A 20,889-nucleotide genomic window follows, 5' to 3' on the forward strand; every position below is an offset into this window, starting at 1 on the left:
AAACACAATGATCCCCGAACGGTGCGGCCCAGAGCAGAAGCGCCTCACCTCTCCCAGTCGAGCGCACATGTGATCCTCCCAGCCGTCCTCCGGTGGAGCCTCCGGGATGAAGAGCCAGTCGGCTCCAGACGCCAGAGCGGAAACCACCGCCAGATACCTGCAGAACCACAGACCGGATCAGACCAGAGTCCCTTATGAAGAGTAACAGTTGAGGAAGTAAATCAGACGCACCCGCAGTGGCGTCCCATCACCTCCAGCACAAACGTCCTCTGATGACTGAAACACAAGCGTATGAGTGAGTGAGAGAGAGCGGCAGCATATATTTGTTCCAATAACGTGGGAATTATGTCATCGTGTCACTTGCAGCATCATATCAGTTTTTATTGTGTTTGTTTCTCGCGATTCTGACTTTGCAATTCTGACTTTATTTCTCGCGATTCTGACTTTATTTCTCACGATTCTGACTTTATAATTCTGACTTTCTCGCGATTCTGGCTTTGCAATTCTGACTTTATTTCTCACGATTCTGACTTTGCAATTCTGACTTTCTCGCGATTCTGACTTTGCAATTCTGACTTTGTTTCTCGCGATTCTGACTTTGTGATTCTGACTTTATTTCTCGTTATTCTGACTTTGCAATTCTGACTTTCTCGCGATTCTGACTTTGCAATTCTGACTTTGTTTCTCGCGATTCTGACTTTGTGATTCTGACTTTCTCGCGATTCTGACTTTGCAATTCTGACTTTATTTCTCGTGATTCTGACTTTATAATTCTGACTTTGTTTCTCGCGATTCTGACTTTGTTTCTCGCGATTCTGACTTTGTGATTCTGACTTTATTTCTCGCGATTCTGACTTTGCAATTCTGACTTTCTCGCGATTCTGACTTTGCAATTCTGACTTTGTTTCTCGCGATTCTGACTTTGTGATTCTGACTTTCTCGCGATTCTGACTTTGCAATTCTGACTTTGTTTCTCGCGATTCTGACTTTGTGATTCTGACTTTCTCGCGATTCTGACTTTGCAATTCTGACTTTATTTCTCGTGATTCTGACTTTATAATTCTGACTTTGTTTCTCGCGATTCTGACTTTGTTTCTCGCGATTCTGACTTTGTGATTCTGACTTTATTTCTCACGATTCTGACTTTGCAATTCTGACTTTATTTCTCGCGATTCTGACTTTGTTTCTCGCGATTCTGACTTTGTTTCTCGCGATTCTGACTTTGCAATTCTGACTTTATTTCTCGTTATTCTGACTTTGCAATTCTGTCTTTCTCGCGATTCTGACTGCAATTCTGACTTTATTTCTCGCGATTCTGACTTTGCAATTCTGACTTTCTCGCGATTCTGACTTTGCGATTCTGACTTTATTTCTCGCGATTCTGACTTTGCGATTCTGACTTTGCAATTCTGACTTTATTTCTCATTATTCTGACTTTGCAATTCTGTCTTTCTCGCGATTCTGACTGCAATTCTGACTTTATTTCTCGTTATTCTGACTTTGTTTCTCGCGATTCTGACTTTGTTTCTCGCGATTCTGACTTTGCGATTCTGACTTTATTTCTCGTTATTCTGACTTTGCAATTCTGTCTTTCTCGCGATTCTGACTTTGCAATTCTGACTTTATTTCTCGTTATTCTGACTTTGCAATTCTGTCTTTCTCGCGATTCTGACTTTATTTCTCGTTATTCTGACTTTGCAATTTTGTCTTTCTCGCGATTCTGACTTTGCAATTCTGACTTTCTCGCGATTCTGACTTTGCGATTCTGACTTTATTTCTCGTGATTCTGACTTTATTTCTCGCGATTCTGACTTTATTTCTTGCGATTCTGACTTTGCAATTCTGACTTTCTCGCGATTCTGACTTTGCGATTCTGACTTTATTTCTCGCGATTCTGACTTTCTCGCGATTCTGACTTTATTTCTCGCAATTCTGACTTTATTTCTCGCGATTCTGACTTTGCAATTCTGACTTTCTCGCGATTCTGACTTTGCGATTCTGACTTTATTTCTCGCAATTCTGACTTTATTTCTCGCGATTCTGACTTTGCAATTCTGACTTTATTTCTCGCGATTCTGACTTTATTTCTCGCGATTCTGACTTTGCAATTCTGACTTTATTTCTCGCGATTCTGACTTTATTTCTCGCAATTCTGACTTTATTTCTCGCGATTCTGACAATTCTGACTTTGTTTCTCGCGATTCTGACTTTGCAATTCTGACTTTGCAATTCTGACTTTGTTTCTCGCGATTCTGACTTTATTTCTCGCGATTCTGACTTTGCAATTCTGACTTTCTCGCGATTCTGACTTTGCAATTCTGACTTTATTTCTCACGATTCTGACTTTATTTCTTGCGATTCTGACAATTCTGACTTTATTTCTCGCGATTCTGACTTTGCAATTCTGACTTTATTTCTCGCGATTCTGACTTTATTTCTCGCGATTCTGACAATTCTGACTTTGTTTCTCGCGATTCTGACTTTGCAATTCTGACTTTATTTCTCACGATTCTGACAATTCTGACTTTGTTTCTCGCGATTCTGACTTTGCAATTCTGACTTTGTTTCTAACAATTCTGACTTTGTTTCTCGTTTTTTAATGTGTTTGAAAAGAGTCAGAGAAGAACTCATTCAACCCGAATACAAATCTGTGCTTTATGCATGTTGTGTGTGTGTGTGTGTGTGTGTGTGTACATGTGTGTGTGACCTCTGTGCTGTGGTGGTGATGGCATCAATAACTTCCATGATTCGATGCAGAGCAGAATCGGCTCCGATTGTCATGTCAGTTCCACAGAAATCATTATCAATGGATCCCACCAAACCCACGATGTTCAGATGAGTGAACTGCTGCGCCAGAGAGTCTGTGATCCGACCTGAAACACACACACACACACACACACACTATCAGCTCCTTCAATCTTCTACTGAAGACAGTTTGGGGTGTTTGTAATTGAAGTGCGGCGTGAGAGTTCATTGTGAATGAGGGACACAGAAGATCCTGGCAGCTTCTAATGGAACACAAACACTAACGCTATTGATGGACTAAAGCAACTGGAGCGGAACTGTGTGACACACAACAGAGAGAGAGAGAGTGTGTGTGTGTGTGTGTGTGTGTGTGTGTGTGTGTGTGTGTGTACCCTGCTGCACCAGCTCTGCCAGCAGGTGGCTCCACTCGCTGCGGAAGATGTTGGCCCCCGTCAGGCTGCCGTCTCCTCCACACACACACAGGTTGGTGATGCCGCGCTGGACCAGGTGGAACGCCGCTGACAGACGGCCCTCTCGCGTGGTGAAGGCTTTACAGCGGGCGCTTCCGATGATGGTGCCGCCCTGACGACAGGAGCGAAAACACACAAAAGCAGCATGGAAACTGAATGTTGTGAGCTAACTGCACACTTTATCCCAGTGTTTTTAAAGGGGTGGTTGATTATGATTTGACTTTGTTAACTTTAGTTAGTGTGTAATGTTGTCTCCATCACTGTCGACTCCGGTTTGAACAATGTAAGGCTGAACACCGTTACTGACAATCCTCATTTTGGCTGTGTGAGATTCTCCAGCTTTGTTGTTGTTGAGCTGTTAAAGCTCCGCCCTCTTCTGGAAAGCGGAGCTCATTTGCATTTAAAGGGACACACACAAAAACGGCGTGTTTTTGCTCACACCCAAATAGGGGCAAATTTGACAAGCTATAATAAATGATCTGTGGGGTATTTTGAGCTGAAACTTCACAGACACATTCTGGAGACACCAGAGACTGATATTACATCTTGTGAAAGGAACATTACAGGTCCACTTTTAACTAAACTGAATAATACAGAATATACTGTGAATCGTGCTCATAATCCACTCTGAACACAGCTGTGATCTTGATTAGTCTGCAGATGTGTGTGTGTGTGTGTGTGTGTGCCGTAATCTAACATTCAATCTGCCGCTTTAATCTCAACCCTGCTGCTGTCAGTCAGAGGAGGATGACTGACAGCCATGCGTTTCCTGCAGAAACCGACTGGGAACATGAAATCAACATGGAAACTAGTGTCTCAGACTTACAAGTTGAATGATGTTGGTGACGCTCTGCCAGTTGGCGAGTTTGATATGGTCGCCTCCATCCACCAGTCCTTGATAACCCTGAGAGAAACACACCCGTGAGAATCACAGAACCAGCGATCAGTGACTCCAGTGTGCAGGTAATCTCCTACCTCATAGATCAGGTAGACTTTGGCACCCACAAAAATGCCCATGCGTGTTACAGCACGAACAGCCGCATTCATCCCTGCAGGAAACCACACATCATGATGCATTTCACTCTGAAAAGTGCATCTAAAAGTGAGATCATGTCTGTTTATTGCAACATCTACAGATAAATGAGTTGGAAAAAAATGTCTAATGCAATCTGGCAACATGCAATGCAAATTTAAAAGACAGAAAGTGCAGCTCAAATAAGTTGCTTAACAGTCATGCATTACTTGTGCTCTAGATATTCACTCTCTTCTAAAAACACACTAAGCAGAGCCCATTTTGCATTAGTAACACATGAAACCCGCAGTGCAGGAGTTTCATCAGCATTAAATGAGATGTGTGCCCGACTGGATTCCTCTACAACAGGTAGTAAGACACACGGGATGTGTATGATCCCTATGTATATTGTGCATCATGTGTGAAAGAATGTGTGAGACGCGTTTAAAGTGGATTGTGCTGTCAGAGCCATTTTATGCGCTTTTATTATCTTTTTACCCTGCGCGTCCCCGCCGCTGGTCAGGACCGCGATGGCTCTCCCCGCGCCGCTCATCCGCAGCTTCTCAAAGTCCACATGCATGATGGAAGATCGCAGATATAAACCCTTCAACAGCGGAAAACACGGACTGATTCCCCTGAAAGCTTCTTATATTCACGGCACGCAGCGCACGAATAGTGTCGGCGGCGCGCTCACGTACGCGCGTCTCGCTCCGCCTATTGTTTGTTCTGCGCGTTCCTGCCTCGAGCAACAGTTTTCTGCTTGTTTTTGAACATAAAACATCTAATTATCTCTCACGAAGATTACATATGATCGACTTAAACTGAGAAATAACGAATAAAATGAAGAATTCCAGTGAATTCCTTAATTAAAACGAAATCCTGCTGACTGAGGCAGTTTATTTCAGGACGATTTAAAGTTAATGAGCTAAAGGAGTAGTGTAATGTTTAGTGAGAGTGGAAAACATTGACCAAAAGCAAATTAAACATTATATTTAGAGGTCATCGAGAAGTTTGAAGCGCGAGAACTATTGTTGGTGTTTTGTCGCCCTCTGCTGGTCAGACTGTGAACTGAGCGCGCTGTTGTCATAGACGCGGAGTGAGGCGCATGCGCGCTGCCTGAGGGAAGCAGTGATGTGATGACAACAGGCGAGTTTGGGATCAATATTGACGCATTTCGAAATAAAACCTTGCGATTATCAACATGAAATTAACCCGCAAACTTGTTCTGGCTCGAGCTAAAGCATCGGACCTGGAGAGTGTGAAGAAATTAAACTGCTGGTGTGTTTTGTGCTGTTTGTTAGCGGTTAGCCTGATGACAATCATTAATTATGATTATTAATTTAGTCTGTGTGATTGTAGTTAGATATCTTCAGTGTTGATATGTGCTGAATAACTGCATTCTTCGTGTGTTTCAGGGGCTGTAATCTGACAGACGTGAGTATTGAATCTTTTTCTTGTTTTTAATGTTTAAAATTACATTATATTGCAAATAAATGCCATTATATTTCAACACTATTATCTGTGGAAGCATATTTCTGCCATATTAGAAAAAAAAAAACATGCTTTGGTAAATATTAATTATGACATGAAAAGTCATATTTATGACATAAAATCAAAATGATGACACAAAGTCGAAATTATGACAGTCATTTTGAAAAGTAATATTTATGAGATAAAAAGTAGTGCTTTTAAATCAATTAATCGTGATTAATTGCATCTAACATGAAAGTTTGTAAATATGCATATATTTACACATATATGTATGTATATATGTATATATATATATATACACACACACTTTTTTATATTAGATGTGATTAATCACGATTAATCGATTTGACAGCACTAATAAAATCATAATTTTGACTTCGCATGTTAATTTTTCTAATATTCATCTCAGAAATATCTTTGTAATGTTATAATCTCGTTTTTTTCATAATTATGACAAAAAGTCAAAATGATGACAAAAATAGTCAAAATTATGAGATAAAAAGTAGTCCTGTCAAATCAATTAATTGCGATTAATCACATCTAATATAAAAGTTTGTAAATATGTGTATATTTATATTATATATATATACAAACTTTTATATTAGATGTGATTAATCGATTTGACAGCACTAATAAAATCATAATTTTGATTTAGTATGTCAATTTCCAATATTCAATTTTCGATTCGATTTTTTTTTAATCATAATTATGAAAAAAGTCAAAATGATGACACAAAAAGTCGAAATTATGAGAAAAATTAGTCCTGTCAAATCAATTAATTGCGATTAATCACATCTAATATAAACGGTTTTAAATATGTGTATATTTATATTATTTGTATATATAAATATATATATATTAAAAAAAAATATATATATATATATATATATATATATATATATACACAAACTTTTATATTAGATGCGATTAATCACGATTAATCGATTTGACAGGACTAATTTTTCTCATAATTTTGATTTAGCATTTCAATTTCCAGTATTCATCTCAGAAATATCTTTGTAACGTCATAATTTCGATTTTTTTTTTTTTTGTCATAATTATGACAAAAAGTCAAAATGATACAAAAAGTCGAAATTGAGATGCCAAGTCATTTACGAGATTAAAAAGTCAAAATTGACATAAAAAAGTAGTGCTGTCGAATCAATTAATCGCATCTAACATAAAAGTTTGTAAATATGTGTATATTTACAAACATTCATGTTAGATACAAGTAATTGCGATTAATCGATGACTAATAAAGTCATCATTTTGACTTGGCATGCCAATTTCCAATATTCATCTTTGTAATATCATTATTTAAATTTTTTATGTCATAATTATGATGATTTCATTTTTATGTGGCAAAAATAGGATTGCATAGTTAGCATTGGTAATACTGTGCTACTGAATGATTTCTATATTCATATATTACAGTATATTACAGTATTATAGTATATCAATATAATATGGCATTTATTCAGTACCGGAGTATCTATCATAGTAAGTGTATATATGTGTTCATTTCTCCACAGATCTCCATATTTGAGGAGATTCCTAACGTCGAGGTTCTCACACTGAGGTTTGTTTTGAAGTTTCTGGCAATAATTGATAATAAATCTCCTCATATATCTGTAACAGCGGCTCTCTCTGTGCTCTCAGTGCCAATCACATCTCCTCTCTGGAGCACATCTCGTCCTGTCAGCATCTCAGCGAGCTCTATCTGAGACGCAACAACATTCAGAGTCTGTCCGAACTCCGGCATCTGAAGAGTCTGAGCTGTCTGAAGGTCCTGTGGCTGGCGGAGAACCCGTGCTGCGACGCTGCTGACCCCAGCACATACCGCCTGACCGTCATCAGAAACCTGCCTGGACTGCACAAACTAGACAACCAGGGTGAGCCGAGTTACAGTGATGGATGAAATCATGAACCTGATAGATATGAATATTCATGGGTTTGTTCTGTCAGTGGTTACAGAGGAGGAGCTCGCACAAGCATTAAAAGAAGGGGAGGAGCTTGTGAGCCCTTCAAACCCCGCCCCCACCAGCTCAACCAATGGCCACACAGAAGCAGACTCCGAGAACGACCCTCTTAATTACAGTATGGAGGAAACCAAGTAAGATCCGACCTTTATTTCTGCCGTGTTTCTGTCTGTGGGTGTGAACTGAACACGCTGATGTCTGTGCAGTAAAATTCGTGCTCAGCTGGGAATGAAGCTGCTGGCTAGAGACAAGTTCCCATCGCTGTCGTCCCCGCGAGAGGCCGGAGACACGTCTAAGAGGAAGGTACAAACAGACACTGTCTGCTCATTCAGCAGCAGCTCATATGCAGTGTTGGGAAAGTTGCTTTTAAAAGTAATGCGTTACAATATTGTGTTACTCCCTAAAACAATAAGTAATTATGTTACATAGTTACTTTTTATGGAAAGTAAGTAATGCATTATATACATTTTTCTCTGGATGAGGCTCGCTCTCAATTATGTAATTGATTACATAATGCATGTTACTTGTATGCACTACTTGTTTCATCAAAAAAGTAGTCTGATTGCGTAATGCGCATTAATTATAATGTTACTTTACTCGTCACATCAAAAGTAATCTGATTATGTAATGCACTTTACTTGTAATGTTACTTTACTCGTTACATCAAAAAAAGTAATTGATTATGTAATGCAAGTTAGTTGTAATGAGTTAATTTACTCGTTACATCAAAAAAGTGATCTGATTGCGTAATGCACGTTACTTGTAATGTTACTTTACTCGTACATCAAAAAAGTACTGATTGTGTAATGCAAGTTACTTGTAATGAGTTAATTTACTTGTTACATCAAAAGTAATCTGATTATGTAATGCACTTTACTTGAAATGCGTTACTTTACTCGTTATATCAAAAAAGTGATCTGATTGCGTAATGCACGTTACTTGTAATGCGTTACATCAAAAAAGTAATCTGATTATGTAATGCAAGTGAGTTGTAATGCGTCAATTTACTCGTTACATCAAAAGTGATCTGACTGCGTAATGCAAGTTACTTGTAACGCGTTACTTTACTCATTACATCAAAAGTAATTATGTAATACAAGTGACTTGTAATGCGTTAATTTACTCGTTACATCAAAAGTGATCTGACTGCATAATGCACGTTACTTGTAACGCGTTACTTTACTCATTACATCAAAAGTAATTATGTAATGCAAGTTACTTGTAATGCGTTAATTTACTTGTTACATCAAAAGTGATCTGACTGCGTAATGCACGTTAATTGTAACGTGTTACTTTACTCATTACATCAAAAAAGTAATTATGTAATGCAAGTTACTTGTAATGCGTTAATTTACTCGTTACATCAAAAAAGTGATCTGACTGCGTAATGCACGTTAATTTACTCGTTACATCAAAAAAGTAATTATGTAATGCACGTTACTTGTAACGCGTTACTTTACTCATTACATCAAAAAACTAATTATGTAATGCAAGTGACTTGTAATGCCTTAATTTACTCGTTACATCAAAAAAGTGATCTGACTGCATAATGCACGTTACTTGTAACGTGTTACTTTACTCATTACATCAAAAAAGTAATTATGTAATGCAAGTTACTTGTAATGCGTTAATTTACTCGTTACATCAAAAAAGTGATCTGACTGCGTAATGCACGGTAATTTACTCGTTACATCAAAAAAGTAATTATGTAATACAAGTGACTTGTAATGCGTTAATTTACTCGTTACATCAAAAGTGATCTGACTGCATAATGCACGTTACTTGTAACGCGTTACTTTACTCATTACATCAAAAGTAATTATGTAATGCAAGTTACTTGTAATGCGTTAATTTACTTGTTACATCAAAAGTGATCTGACTGCGTAATGCACGTTAATTGTAACGTGTTACTTTACTCATTACATCAAAAAAGTAATTATGTAATGCAAGTTACTTGTAATGCGTTAATTTACTCGTTACATCAAAAAAGTGATCTGACTGCGTAATGCACGTTAATTTACTCGTTACATCAAAAAAGTAATTATGTAATGCACGTTACTTGTAACGCGTTACTTTACTCATTACATCAAAAAACTAATTATGTAATGCAAGTGAGTTGTAATGCCTTAATTTACTCGTTACATCAAAAAAGTGATCTGACTGCATAATGCACGTTACTTGTAATGCGTTACTTTACTCATTACATCAAAAGTAATTATGTAATGCAAGTTACTTGTAATGCGTTAATTTACTTGTTACATCAAAAGTGATCTGACTGCGTAATGCACGTTACTTGTAATGCGTTACTTTACTCATTACATCAAAAGTAATTATGTAATGCAAGTTACTTGTAATGCGTTAATTTACTTGTTACATCAAAAGTGATCTGACTGCGTAATGCACGTTAATTTACTCGTTACATCAAAAAAGTAATTATGTAATGCACGTTACTTGTAACACGTTACTTTACTCATTACATCAAAAAACTAATTATGTAATGCAAGTGACTTGTAATGCCTTAATTTACTCGTTACATCAAAAAAGTGATCTGACTGCGTAATGCACGTTAATTTACTCGTTACATCAAAAAAGTAATTATGTAATGCACGTTACTTGTAACACGTTACTTTACTCATTACATCAAAAAACTAATTATGTAATGCAAGTGACTTGTAATGCGTTAATTTACTTGTTACATCAAAAGTGATCTGACTGCGTAATGCACGTTAATTTACTCGTTACATCAAAAAAGTAATTATGTAATGCACGTTACTTGTAACACGTTACTTTATTCATTACATCAAAAAACTAATTATGTAATGCAAGTGACTTGTAATGCGTTAATTTACTCGTTACATCAAAAAAGTGATCTGACTGCGTAATGCACGTTAATTTACTCGTTACATCAAAAAAGTAATTATGTAATGCACGTTACTTGTAACGTGTTACTTTACTCATTACATCAAAAAAGTAATTATGTAATGCAAGTTACTTGTAATGCGTTAATTTACTCGTTACATCAAAAAAGTGATCTGACTGCGTAATGCACGGTAATTTACTCGTTACATCAAAAAAGTAATTATGTAATGCACGTTACTTGTAATGCGTTAATTTACTCGTTACATCAAAAAAGTAATTATGTAATGCACGTTACTTGTAATGCGTTACTTTACTCATTACATCAAAAGTAATTATGTAATGCAAGTTACTTGTAATGCGTTAATTTACTTGTTACATCAAAAGTGATCTGACTGCGTAATGCACGTTAATTTACTCGTTACATCAAAAAAGTAATTATGTAATGCACGTTACTTGTAACGTGTTACTTTACTCATTACATCAAAAAAGTAATTATGTAATGCAAGTTACTTGTAATGCGTTAATTTACTCGTTACATCAAAAAAGTGATCTGACTGCGTAATGCACGGTAATTTACTCGTTACATCAAAAAAGTAATTATGTAATGCACGTTACTTGTAACGCGTTACTTTACTCATTACATCAAAAAACTAATTATGTAATGCAAGTGACTTGTAATGCCTTAATTTACTCGTTACATCAAAAAAGTGATCTGACTGCATAATGCACGTTACTTGTAACGTGTTACTTTACTCATTACATCAAAAAAGTAATTATGTAATGCAAGTTACTTGTAATGCGTTAATTTACTCGTTACATCAAAAAAGTAATTATGTAATGCACGTTACTTGTAACGCGTTACTTTACTCATTACATCAAAAAACTAATTATGTAATGCAAGTGAGTTGTAATGCCTTAATTTACTCGTTACATCAAAAAAGTGATCTGACTGCATAATGCACGTTACTTGTAATGCGTTACTTTACTCATTACATCAAAAGTAATTATGTAATGCAAGTTACTTGTAATGCGTTAATTTACTTGTTACATCAAAAGTGATCTGACTGCGTAATGCACGTTAATTTACTCGTTACATCAAAAAAGTAATTATGTAATGCACGTTACTTGTAACGCGTTTTTACTCATTACATCAAAAAACTAATTATGTAATGCAAGTGACTTGTAATGCCTTAATTTACTCGTTACATCCAAAAAGTGAGCTGACTGCGTAATGCACGTTACTTGTAATGTGTAACCCCCTACACTGCTCATATGTAACTCATCTTTGTTGTTCCTTGTAGAGTCACACATTAGAGGCCGTTCTCCTCCTGCTGAAGGATCTGGACGTCGAGGAACTGAAAATCGTTCAGTCAGTCACAGAGAGCAAACTCAGATCACGCAGTCGACAGAGAGAGAAATCTCCCATCTGCTCATAAACTCACCAGGGGAAAACATTTAAACCAGCAACCAGAGTTTACTTTTGGGAAAATGACAGGTTTATACATATTTTGGTGACACTTTATAATAATGTTTCATTTGTTAATGCATTAGGTAACATGAGCAATATATTTCTTACAGCATTTATTAACCTGTTAATGCCAGTAGAAATAGTTGTTCATTCATGTTAGTTTCACAGTGCATTAATGTTAACATAACTTTTGTGCATGTTTAAGTTAACTTCAGGAATAATAAATGCTGTATAAATATAGTTCATTTTAACTAATGTATTTAATGTTAATAAATGAAACCTTGTTGAAAAGTGTTACCCATATTTCTATTACAAATGTCTAAGTTATTTTTGTGTGTTATGTTTAAGGCAGAATATCTCAGATATTAACATTTCAGTCATTTTAAACGACACCAGACATCAGTCCAGATCACTGCAACACTTAATACAGTACAAAAAGTAATGAATAATGTAAAAAGCTTTCGTTTGTTTGAATCCGTCATGTTCACTTGTGATTGTTACCAAGTTGCCTTTTCCTGTTCAAACTAAGACGTTTTCCTATTTTGGATGAAATGTTTTGCTTTGTAATTATCTAAATGAAGTATAACAACATTTTGTGTTGAAATAATACATATGAGAATGTATTTTTCTATGTTAATAAATTCAAATGCACAAGAATATTTATTGTTTCCATCATGATCCTACACAATTTTACACAATACTGTACATGATATTAAGTGTCATTTAAACCTGCAACCGCCTTCAGCCATGTTTCCTCGAACATGAAGTACAAAACTAAATCATTTATGATACAATATTGACACGTTATTTATCAGATCAAGTGCTATTCACGTGGAGGGCATTGATGTTTTCCCGGTTTCACTCCACATCGTTTTTCTCCAGAAAGTCAGTCAGAGTCCCGTTATCCACCGGAATGAGGAGATACTCCACCCCGTCGGCGCCCTGACACACAAATAATGCTGTTTTAATAATCTCTTCAGTTACGCTGCACATATGAAGGGACAGGCGAGCTCTGACCTTCTTGGTTCGGATGAGTTTGTGATCTCTGAACTCGGTGAGCTGCGTGCGCAGCGTGATGTCACTGTTCACCAGGAAAGACTCGCGACAGCGCTGGTAGAAATCCTGGAAAGACAATCCTGAACAAACAAGAAAACAATCACGTTTTAAAATCCAGGAGCTTGATTATAAATGAACTCGGCGGCAGTGATGATGTTTTACCCGTGTACGCAGGATTGTCCTTGTTCTCCAGCTGAAACTCGGCCAGTAATCTGAAGATTCCCCTGCAAATCACATGGACACAAACATTATATCATACAATACAAAAATGTATAATAGTTTCTGAAACGTTCCTACAAACAATTTATAATATTATATACATGCATATTGTGATTTGCTATTTTTCTTATTTTTATAATCAATATTGGAATATATTAATTACTGGTGTATGACTGCAAAAACTTTTCATACGAATGTCAGTTTCTGCCTTTATAACTTCAGATTTGTTCCTCACTTTTGCTGCAGCATGAAATCCAACTGTATGTGTTTCATAAATGATTTCTGAAAGTGCTCAAGTGTCGTCACCTGGCGTTGGGCGTGAGCGAGCGCAGCACGTGTGTGAGCGAGCTGAGCGCCAGCGCCCCCGTCTGCTGCACCAGCAGAGAGTTCTCATACGACGTCTCCTCCGCGTACGGCAGGTACGTCGTGGTTTCGTACCACAGCCAGTTGAACATGCTCATCTTCGCCTGATCCCAGACTGAAGACAGACCAGGTGTTTGATTACAAACAGGGAATCATGTTCTCCATCTACTGGATATTACAAGGCCATTACATCAGTATCTATGGAAGATTGCTTCTGCCACAGAATTTAAAAACTAAATAAAATTTAAAAAGTAATTGCGACTTTTTATCTTACAATCCTGACTTTTTGAAAAATTCAGAATTATGAGTTTATATTACAATTCTCACTTTTTTCCTAACAATTTCAAGTTTATTTTTTTCCAATTCTGACGTTATTTCTCGCAAAAGCATTTATTTTTCGAAATTCTGATTTTTTTTTCTTGTAATTTCAAGTTCATAACTCACAATTCTGAAATGTTCTCGCTATTGCGTTTAATTTATATCTCGCAATTTTGACATTATTTCACACAACTGCGTTTAATTTCTCGCAATTCTAATATAATTTCTCGCAATTGCATGTTTATAACTCACAATTCTGCCTTTTTCCTCAGAATTTCAAGTTTTATTTTTTCCTCACAATTGTGTTTAATTTTATATTTTGGAATTCTGACGTTATTTTTTTGTAATTGCAAGTAAATTTTTCCGCAATTCTGATGTTTTTTTTCTTGCAATTGGAAGTTTATAACTTGCAATTCTGGCATTTTTTTTTATTATTGCATTTAATTTATAACTCGTAATTCTGAATTTTTTCCTCAGAATTTCCGCAATTTTGACTTTTTTCCTCGCAATTGTGTTTAATTTTATATTTTGGAATTCTGACATTATTTCTTGTAATTGCAAGTATTTTTCCGCAATTCTGATGTTTTTAATCTCGTGGAAGTTTATAACTCGTAATTCTGACATTGTTTCTCGCCATTGCGTTTAATTTATTTCTAGCAATTCTGACATTAATTCTGACATTATTTCTCCCAATAGCAAGTTTATTTTTCACAATTCTGAAATTATTTATTGTAATTTCAAGTTCATAATTTGCAATTCTGAAATTTTCTCGCTATTGTGTTTAATTTATCTCTCGCAATTCTGATATAATTTCTCGCAAATGCACATTTATAACTCACAATTCTGCCATTTTTTCTTGTTACTGCATTTAATTTATAATTTATTCTTCAGAATTTCAAGTTTAATTTTTGCAATTCTTTTTTCCTCACAGTTGTTTAATTTTATATTTTAGTATTCTGATGTTATTTCCTGTAATTGCAAGTTTATTTTTTCCACAATTCTGATGTTTTTTCTCACAATTGGAAGTTTATAACCATCCATTGGGTTTAATTTATATCGCATATTTATATATGTTTAATTTTCGCAACTCTCACATTAATTCTGACATTATTTCTCCCAATAGCAAGTTTATTTTTTCACAATCCTAAAATTGTAATTTCAAGTTCATAACTTGCAATTCTAAAATTCTCAATATTGAGTTTAATTTATATCTTGCAATTCTGACATTATTTCACGTAATTGCAAGTTTATGTCGCAATTTTGCCATTTTTCCTCATTATTGCATTTAATTTATATCTTGTATTTCTGAATTTTTCCTCAGAATTTCAAGTTTAATTTTCGCAATTCTGACTTTTTTCCTTGCAGTTGTGTTTAATTTATATTTTGGAATTCTGAAGTTATTTCCTGTAATTGCAAGTAATAAAATTTATTTTAAAAACGATTGCAAGTTTATTTATATCTCGCAATTCTGACAGTATTTCTCACAATTTTGAGTTTATGTCTAAACTTAGAATTGTGAGAATAAAAAGTCCAAATTGCAAAATAAAAAGTTGCAATTACCTTTATAGTTTATTGTATTCCATGTCAGAAACAAGCTTCCATAGTTATCATCCTAAACCTAAAGCATGACACTGACTGAGTGGAGCGTTTATGTGGTCGATGGAGGCCAGCAGGTGCATGTTGGGAACCGCCGCCAGCTGCCCCAGTGCCTGCTGGGTCCTGTCACCCCTCAGCATGGGCCCGTCGATGTTATTGACGATCAGAAAGACGTGATTGCTGGGGTCTGGAACGAGAACACATGACTTACAGCCACCGAAGACCATCAGAGATGAGTTCAGAGAGACGTCACACGCGAGCCGTACCTTCTTTGAGAGTTTTGACGATGAAGTCGACCTGGTCTTCAGGATTACGGAAACTTCCCTCATGTTGGAACACGTCTGCGGTGATGCTGTTTAAGATCTGGAGGATTACAGGAAGATTCGGATGATGACAATCAGATCAAAGCTGTCAGACAACATTTAAAGTGGCATAAACTGACCGATTTGAGGGTCATACTGGGGAAGAAGCCGTTGACCACCACATGATCGTAGTCCGACAGCATGGACGTGCGAAACTTCTCCAGCAGAAGCTTCTTGGAGCCCAAACCGTAGATCAAGATGTTAAAGCCCATGCTGAAATATTACCAGACAAACACCAGATGAGCATGTGCACACACACACACACACACACACACACACACACACACACACACACACACACACACACACACACACTCAACTGCAGCTGCAGCATCCACTGGTCGAAGTTCTTCTCATGTTTTGCGTTCAGCTGATTAATTTCTTCTGCAAATCGTGGAGGGTTGTCACTCAAAAGGCTGATCAGAGTTTCCTACAAAACACAATCGAACACCTGCGTCAGACCTCGTACAGATCCCATAATCCTCAGCGGCGGCTCAAGATCACTGACCCGGTCCAGTTTGGGCGTCTGCAGCTTCTGGAGCGTCCGGTCAGACGTCAGCACTTTAGAGCTGCTGTGAGCCTCGAAATATTCCTCCACCAGATCAGACTGAGGGAAGAGAGTCACATTCATGAGCGAAAGAAAAAGACATTTACAGAAGAATACAAGAAGTATTTATACATAAAGAACGTTCATGATACATTTCAGGGTCATCTGAAGGTTAAAGGTCAGGATGAAACGCTCACCTCTGCTTTCTTGCCTTTCTTATTGGGGGTCTTGTAGAGGGCGGCGGCGGATGTGGCCGCTGTGTTTTTACTGGGTGTTTTGGGCTTTGGGGTCTCGTGTTCTTCAGCATCATCATCATCCTCAGAGTTCGAGGGCGAGAAGTCGCTCTCGCTGTCTGACCGCAGGTTCGGAGCTGAACCACAATTACAACAAAACATCAGTCTGTGAGACGCGGGTGACAGGAAATACACACAAACAAAACTGAACCAAGACAAACAAATCCAGAATCCAGTAAACAAGACGTCAGATTGTTCTGCTCTTACTGGAAATGATTCACTAACGCTGAGGAAAGAAAACAACATTGAGCTCAATATCCTGTTTCGCGTCACAGTTAGAAGTTACTGAAGTAAAATTTACTTCTTTTAAAATCAATTATATACTGTTATTAATATCTGAAACACTATTTGTTAGAAAAATGTCTATTTTAGTTGTTAGAGAAGATATTTTTTTAAATAAATAGGGAAAATTTGTGAGTTTTTTTAAAGATAAATTAATTAGATTTTTTTTCATTGTAATATAATATTTTTTACAATAATATTAAACTATGGATAATTTATTATAATCTAATAACTATACACAATGATTTGTTAATTATAAGACTTTTATTTGTATGATTGAATGCATAATTTTTAGGGTAATTTATGTGCTTTTATTCTGGAATTTAAAGTACATTTTCTTTGCCAATTTAGTTATTATTCTGCACATTTTTGTTAGTATTTATTTATTTTTGGAAGAAAATAATATTGTATGGCAGTGTTATTATCGTTAACTAAAGCTAATAAAATATTTCTGTTAATAATAAGCTGAAATAAAAATATTATTAGTTATAATTATATAACTAATAATGCATATATTTATTTTTATATATATATATATATATATATATATATATATATATATATATATATATATATATATATGCATTATTAGTTATATAATAACTAAAAATAAAAATGTTGACTTCTTGGCAATAAACTGAAATGAGTTTAAGTTGAAGCACAAAAATTAACAAATGTAAATAAATAAAAACTAAAACTGAAATAAAAATAAATGAAACCTAAATAGCAATATTTTAAAAACTAAAAACAATTAAAAAAAAGAAAAAAGAAAACAATAAAATGACTAAAAACTAAACTAAACATGACTAACATGAAAGCTTTTATTTTTATATTTTTAGTTAATTAAAATGTAATAAATTATAATAAAACTAAAACAAAAAATAAATTAAAGCTGTTATATTGCTCTTTATGTTTTTTGCTCTTTGTTTCTCATCTTTAATGTCACTGTCATTATGGATTAGTTTTGTTATTTGTCTTCTTATCATTAAATAATCAAAAACAAACCCCAAACGAACCTGCGAGTCTCTTCCTCAGCCGGTGGGGTGTCGTGGAGATGAACTGCACCTTCTTTCCCTGAGCAGACGTGAGTTTATCAGTCAATAAAACACAAACACATGTTAAAAACCTATAATGTGTTTCAGCTTCACCTTCTGAGGGGTTTTGTTCTGACCGGCTGATCCTGGAGAGACGAACAGAGAAAACGAGAGTCAGTCTTTAAACTGAGAGACAGAATAAAAACAAACTACAGGATCAGGACGAACTTTTGCTGGACGTCTCCTCGTTAGTGTCGGATGTGCTGAAGCTCACGCTCTTCCCGGGTGTTCGAGCCCATTCTGACGCTGCACAAACACACGAAACACTCGTCATCAGTCACACACGAGCTTTAGTGTTAATTGAGTCGATCGATTAGTGTCCACTCACCCATCTGAGCCATTTTATTCCCTCGTTTGATGGTCTGAAACGAGAAGACAGCCGATCCAGCCGTGACGGCTGCGTTTTCACTCTCATCTGGGAAATAAACAAGCAATGAGACGAATCATGTACAAATCAATATATATCAGGTTTATTCAGCTGACGGTACATGATCTGTAGTGATGATGTGAATCTTCACCTTGTGATCCAGTGCACAGAACGTCCACATAGTTCTGCTCATCAAACACCTCTTCATCATCATCCTCTTCCTCCTCAGGAGATCTTTTGGATTTCTGAGGGGTTTTCAGGGTCACCAGCGTCTGTACGGATCCATTAGCTGCTTTTATATCTGTAGAGACATATTCATAATCATAATGCATGAGACGCTGACAAAATATATATGCAAAAATACACACACACATATATATACACATGTATTTTGTCAGTGTCGCATTATATATACACGTATATAAGTGTTATTATGGTTAACTTCAAGGGTTAGTTCACCCAAAAATAAAAATTCTGTCATTAATTACTCGCCCTCATGTCGTTCCACACCCGTAAGACCTTCGTTCATCTTCAGGACACAAATTAAGATATTTTTGATGAAATCCGATGGCTCATTGAGGCCTGAGCAATGACATTTCCTCTCTCAAGATCCATTAATGTACTAAAAACATATTTAAATCAGTTCATGTGAGTACAGTGGTTCAATATTAATATTATAAAGCCACGAGAATATTTTTGGTGAATCAAAAAAACAAAATAACGACTTATATAGTGATGGCCGATTTCAAAACACTGCTTCAGGAAGCTTCGGAGCGTTATGAATCAGTGTGTCGAATCAGCGGTTCCGATCGCCAAAGTCACGTGATTTCAGCAGTTTGGCGGTTTGACACGCGATCCGAATCATGATTCAACACAAAAGATTCATAACGCTCCGAAGCTTCCTGAAGCAGTGTTTTAAAATCGTCCATCACTAAATAAGTCGTTATTTTGTTTTTTTGATTCACCAAAAATATTCTCGTGGCTTTATAATATAAATATTGAACCACTGTACTCACATGACCTGATTTAAATATGTTTTTAGTACATTAATGGATCTTGAGAGAGGAAATGTCATTGCTCAGGCCTCACTGAGCCATCGGATTTCATCAAAAATATCTTAATTTGTGTTCTGAAGATGAATGAAGGTCTTACAGGTGTGGAACGACATGAGGGTGAGGAATTAATGACAGAAATTTCATTTTTGGGTGAACTAACCCTTTAAATAAAAAATAAAACCATAAAAAATAAAATAAAATATTAAAAAAATCCAAATAAACTAATTCAAAATATTAATAAAACTACAGTATCTCAATGATACTAAAATAACACTATGTATGTATGTATGTATCTCAGGTAACAAAATACCATGGCATTACCATATATATGTCATAGTACAACTACTACAGTACTATTTTGATAAGTAAAAACTAAATAAAAGCTGTTTGTGTGGAAATTTATAGTTTTAAAAGTAAAAGCAAGAAGCTGATGGAGTATATAAAGCTTTAGTAAATCACACAAATATCGAGTTATTAATGTAAAATGTAAGAGAAACTCTTTTACCTTGTTGTTTCTCAACAATATGATCCAAAACATCCTCATCAGCCACGAACCGAACCTCTAACGGCTGTTTCTGCGTCATCCTGCTGCTCAGACACTAAACTCCGACATTAAACTGTAATATCTGTCCCACACAGATGTTTATTAACATTTGTTATAATAATAACGCTTCATTTTGCGCGATTAGATCTGTTGAAAATGTGAGGTACTGCTTTCCGCGCCACTGGAAAGATTTTAACCCACGTGTGACAGGACGAGGGTCACGTGAGTCGCTGAGGCTTCATTGTAAACTACACCTCCCATAATTCCTGGGTCGACGTCATTTTTTTATTTTTATTATTTTTTATTTTTTTACTGCGGGTGAATTAATGTTTGCTTAATTTGAATCTGGAATAAAAATGTAAAACAGCTGCATCTCCTAAAATTAATTCTCAAGTCATCGCGAATCGCTGTGATCGGTCCATCCGAAGCAGCGCTGAGAAAAGTAACAGCTATCACGTGACAGTCCCAGTTCTATTTCAACGGTTGTTTTTAATTAAAACGCAGTTGATAATAATCAATCAACAGATAATAAAATCCCAGTTAATCGCAATCCAAGAGCTTTAAAGCATAATCAGCGTAAATCTGACAAATAAAAACGCGTTTCGCGTCGAAGCTTTAGACGTCACTATTTACATGACCTCTTCAGGCACACTTCAACTCACTATATTATTATATTCTGATACAGAAATGTCATTTGATAATGTTCTGACCGGTTTCAATCCAGCCGAGGCGATTTTAAATGTCACTGGACTGAATTGAAAGATTAAAT

At 36.0% G+C, this 20,889-nt stretch overlaps 3 protein-coding genes across 3 annotated transcripts in view; 1 reads left to right on the top strand and 2 right to left on the bottom strand.

Annotated features, from left to right (window-relative positions):
* The window catches only part of pfklb (phosphofructokinase, liver b), a 12,868-nt gene extending 7,924 nt beyond the window's left edge, over nucleotides 1–4,944 (bottom strand). Inside the window, exons 1-7 of the mRNA XM_048172371.1 lie at nucleotides 4,726–4,944; nucleotides 4,191–4,264; nucleotides 4,042–4,119; nucleotides 3,138–3,327; nucleotides 2,708–2,873; nucleotides 232–276; nucleotides 49–157 (exon numbers count right to left, since the gene is read on the bottom strand). Of these exons, the coding sequence (XP_048028328.1) occupies nucleotides 49–157; nucleotides 232–276; nucleotides 2,708–2,873; nucleotides 3,138–3,327; nucleotides 4,042–4,119; nucleotides 4,191–4,264; nucleotides 4,726–4,807 (744 nt within the window). The 5' untranslated portion in view covers nucleotides 4,808–4,944. The remainder of the gene's footprint in view (nucleotides 1–48; nucleotides 158–231; nucleotides 277–2,707; nucleotides 2,874–3,137; nucleotides 3,328–4,041; nucleotides 4,120–4,190; nucleotides 4,265–4,725) is intronic.
* Nucleotides 4,945–5,093: 149 nt separating this feature from the next.
* Nucleotides 5,094–12,683, top strand: cfap410 (cilia and flagella associated protein 410). The gene is made up of 7 exons (XM_048172374.1): nucleotides 5,094–5,505; nucleotides 5,643–5,661; nucleotides 7,251–7,297; nucleotides 7,378–7,610; nucleotides 7,684–7,831; nucleotides 7,904–8,000; nucleotides 11,858–12,683. The coding sequence occupies exons 1-7, from the start codon at nucleotides 5,429–5,431 to the stop codon at nucleotides 11,990–11,992; spliced, it is 756 nt and encodes a 251-aa protein (XP_048028331.1). The 5' UTR covers nucleotides 5,094–5,428; the 3' UTR covers nucleotides 11,993–12,683.
* Nucleotides 12,648–20,345, bottom strand: orc2 (origin recognition complex, subunit 2). The gene is made up of 16 exons (XM_048172372.1): nucleotides 20,082–20,345; nucleotides 18,673–18,822; nucleotides 18,483–18,569; nucleotides 18,323–18,400; nucleotides 18,209–18,240; nucleotides 18,077–18,134; nucleotides 16,683–16,855; nucleotides 16,447–16,545; nucleotides 16,259–16,368; nucleotides 16,019–16,151; nucleotides 15,843–15,939; nucleotides 15,617–15,763; nucleotides 13,606–13,777; nucleotides 13,243–13,304; nucleotides 13,042–13,160; nucleotides 12,648–12,966 (listed from the first exon to the last, which is right to left on the bottom strand). The coding sequence occupies exons 1-16, from the start codon at nucleotides 20,158–20,160 to the stop codon at nucleotides 12,883–12,885; spliced, it is 1,680 nt and encodes a 559-aa protein (XP_048028329.1). The 5' UTR covers nucleotides 20,161–20,345; the 3' UTR covers nucleotides 12,648–12,882.
* Between the last annotated feature and the right edge of the window lie 544 nt (nucleotides 20,346–20,889).

This window comes from Megalobrama amblycephala, linkage group LG21 (genome assembly GCF_018812025.1).
Source record: "Megalobrama amblycephala isolate DHTTF-2021 linkage group LG21, ASM1881202v1, whole genome shotgun sequence".
Lineage (NCBI taxonomy): Eukaryota > Metazoa > Chordata > Actinopteri > Cypriniformes > Xenocyprididae > Megalobrama > Megalobrama amblycephala.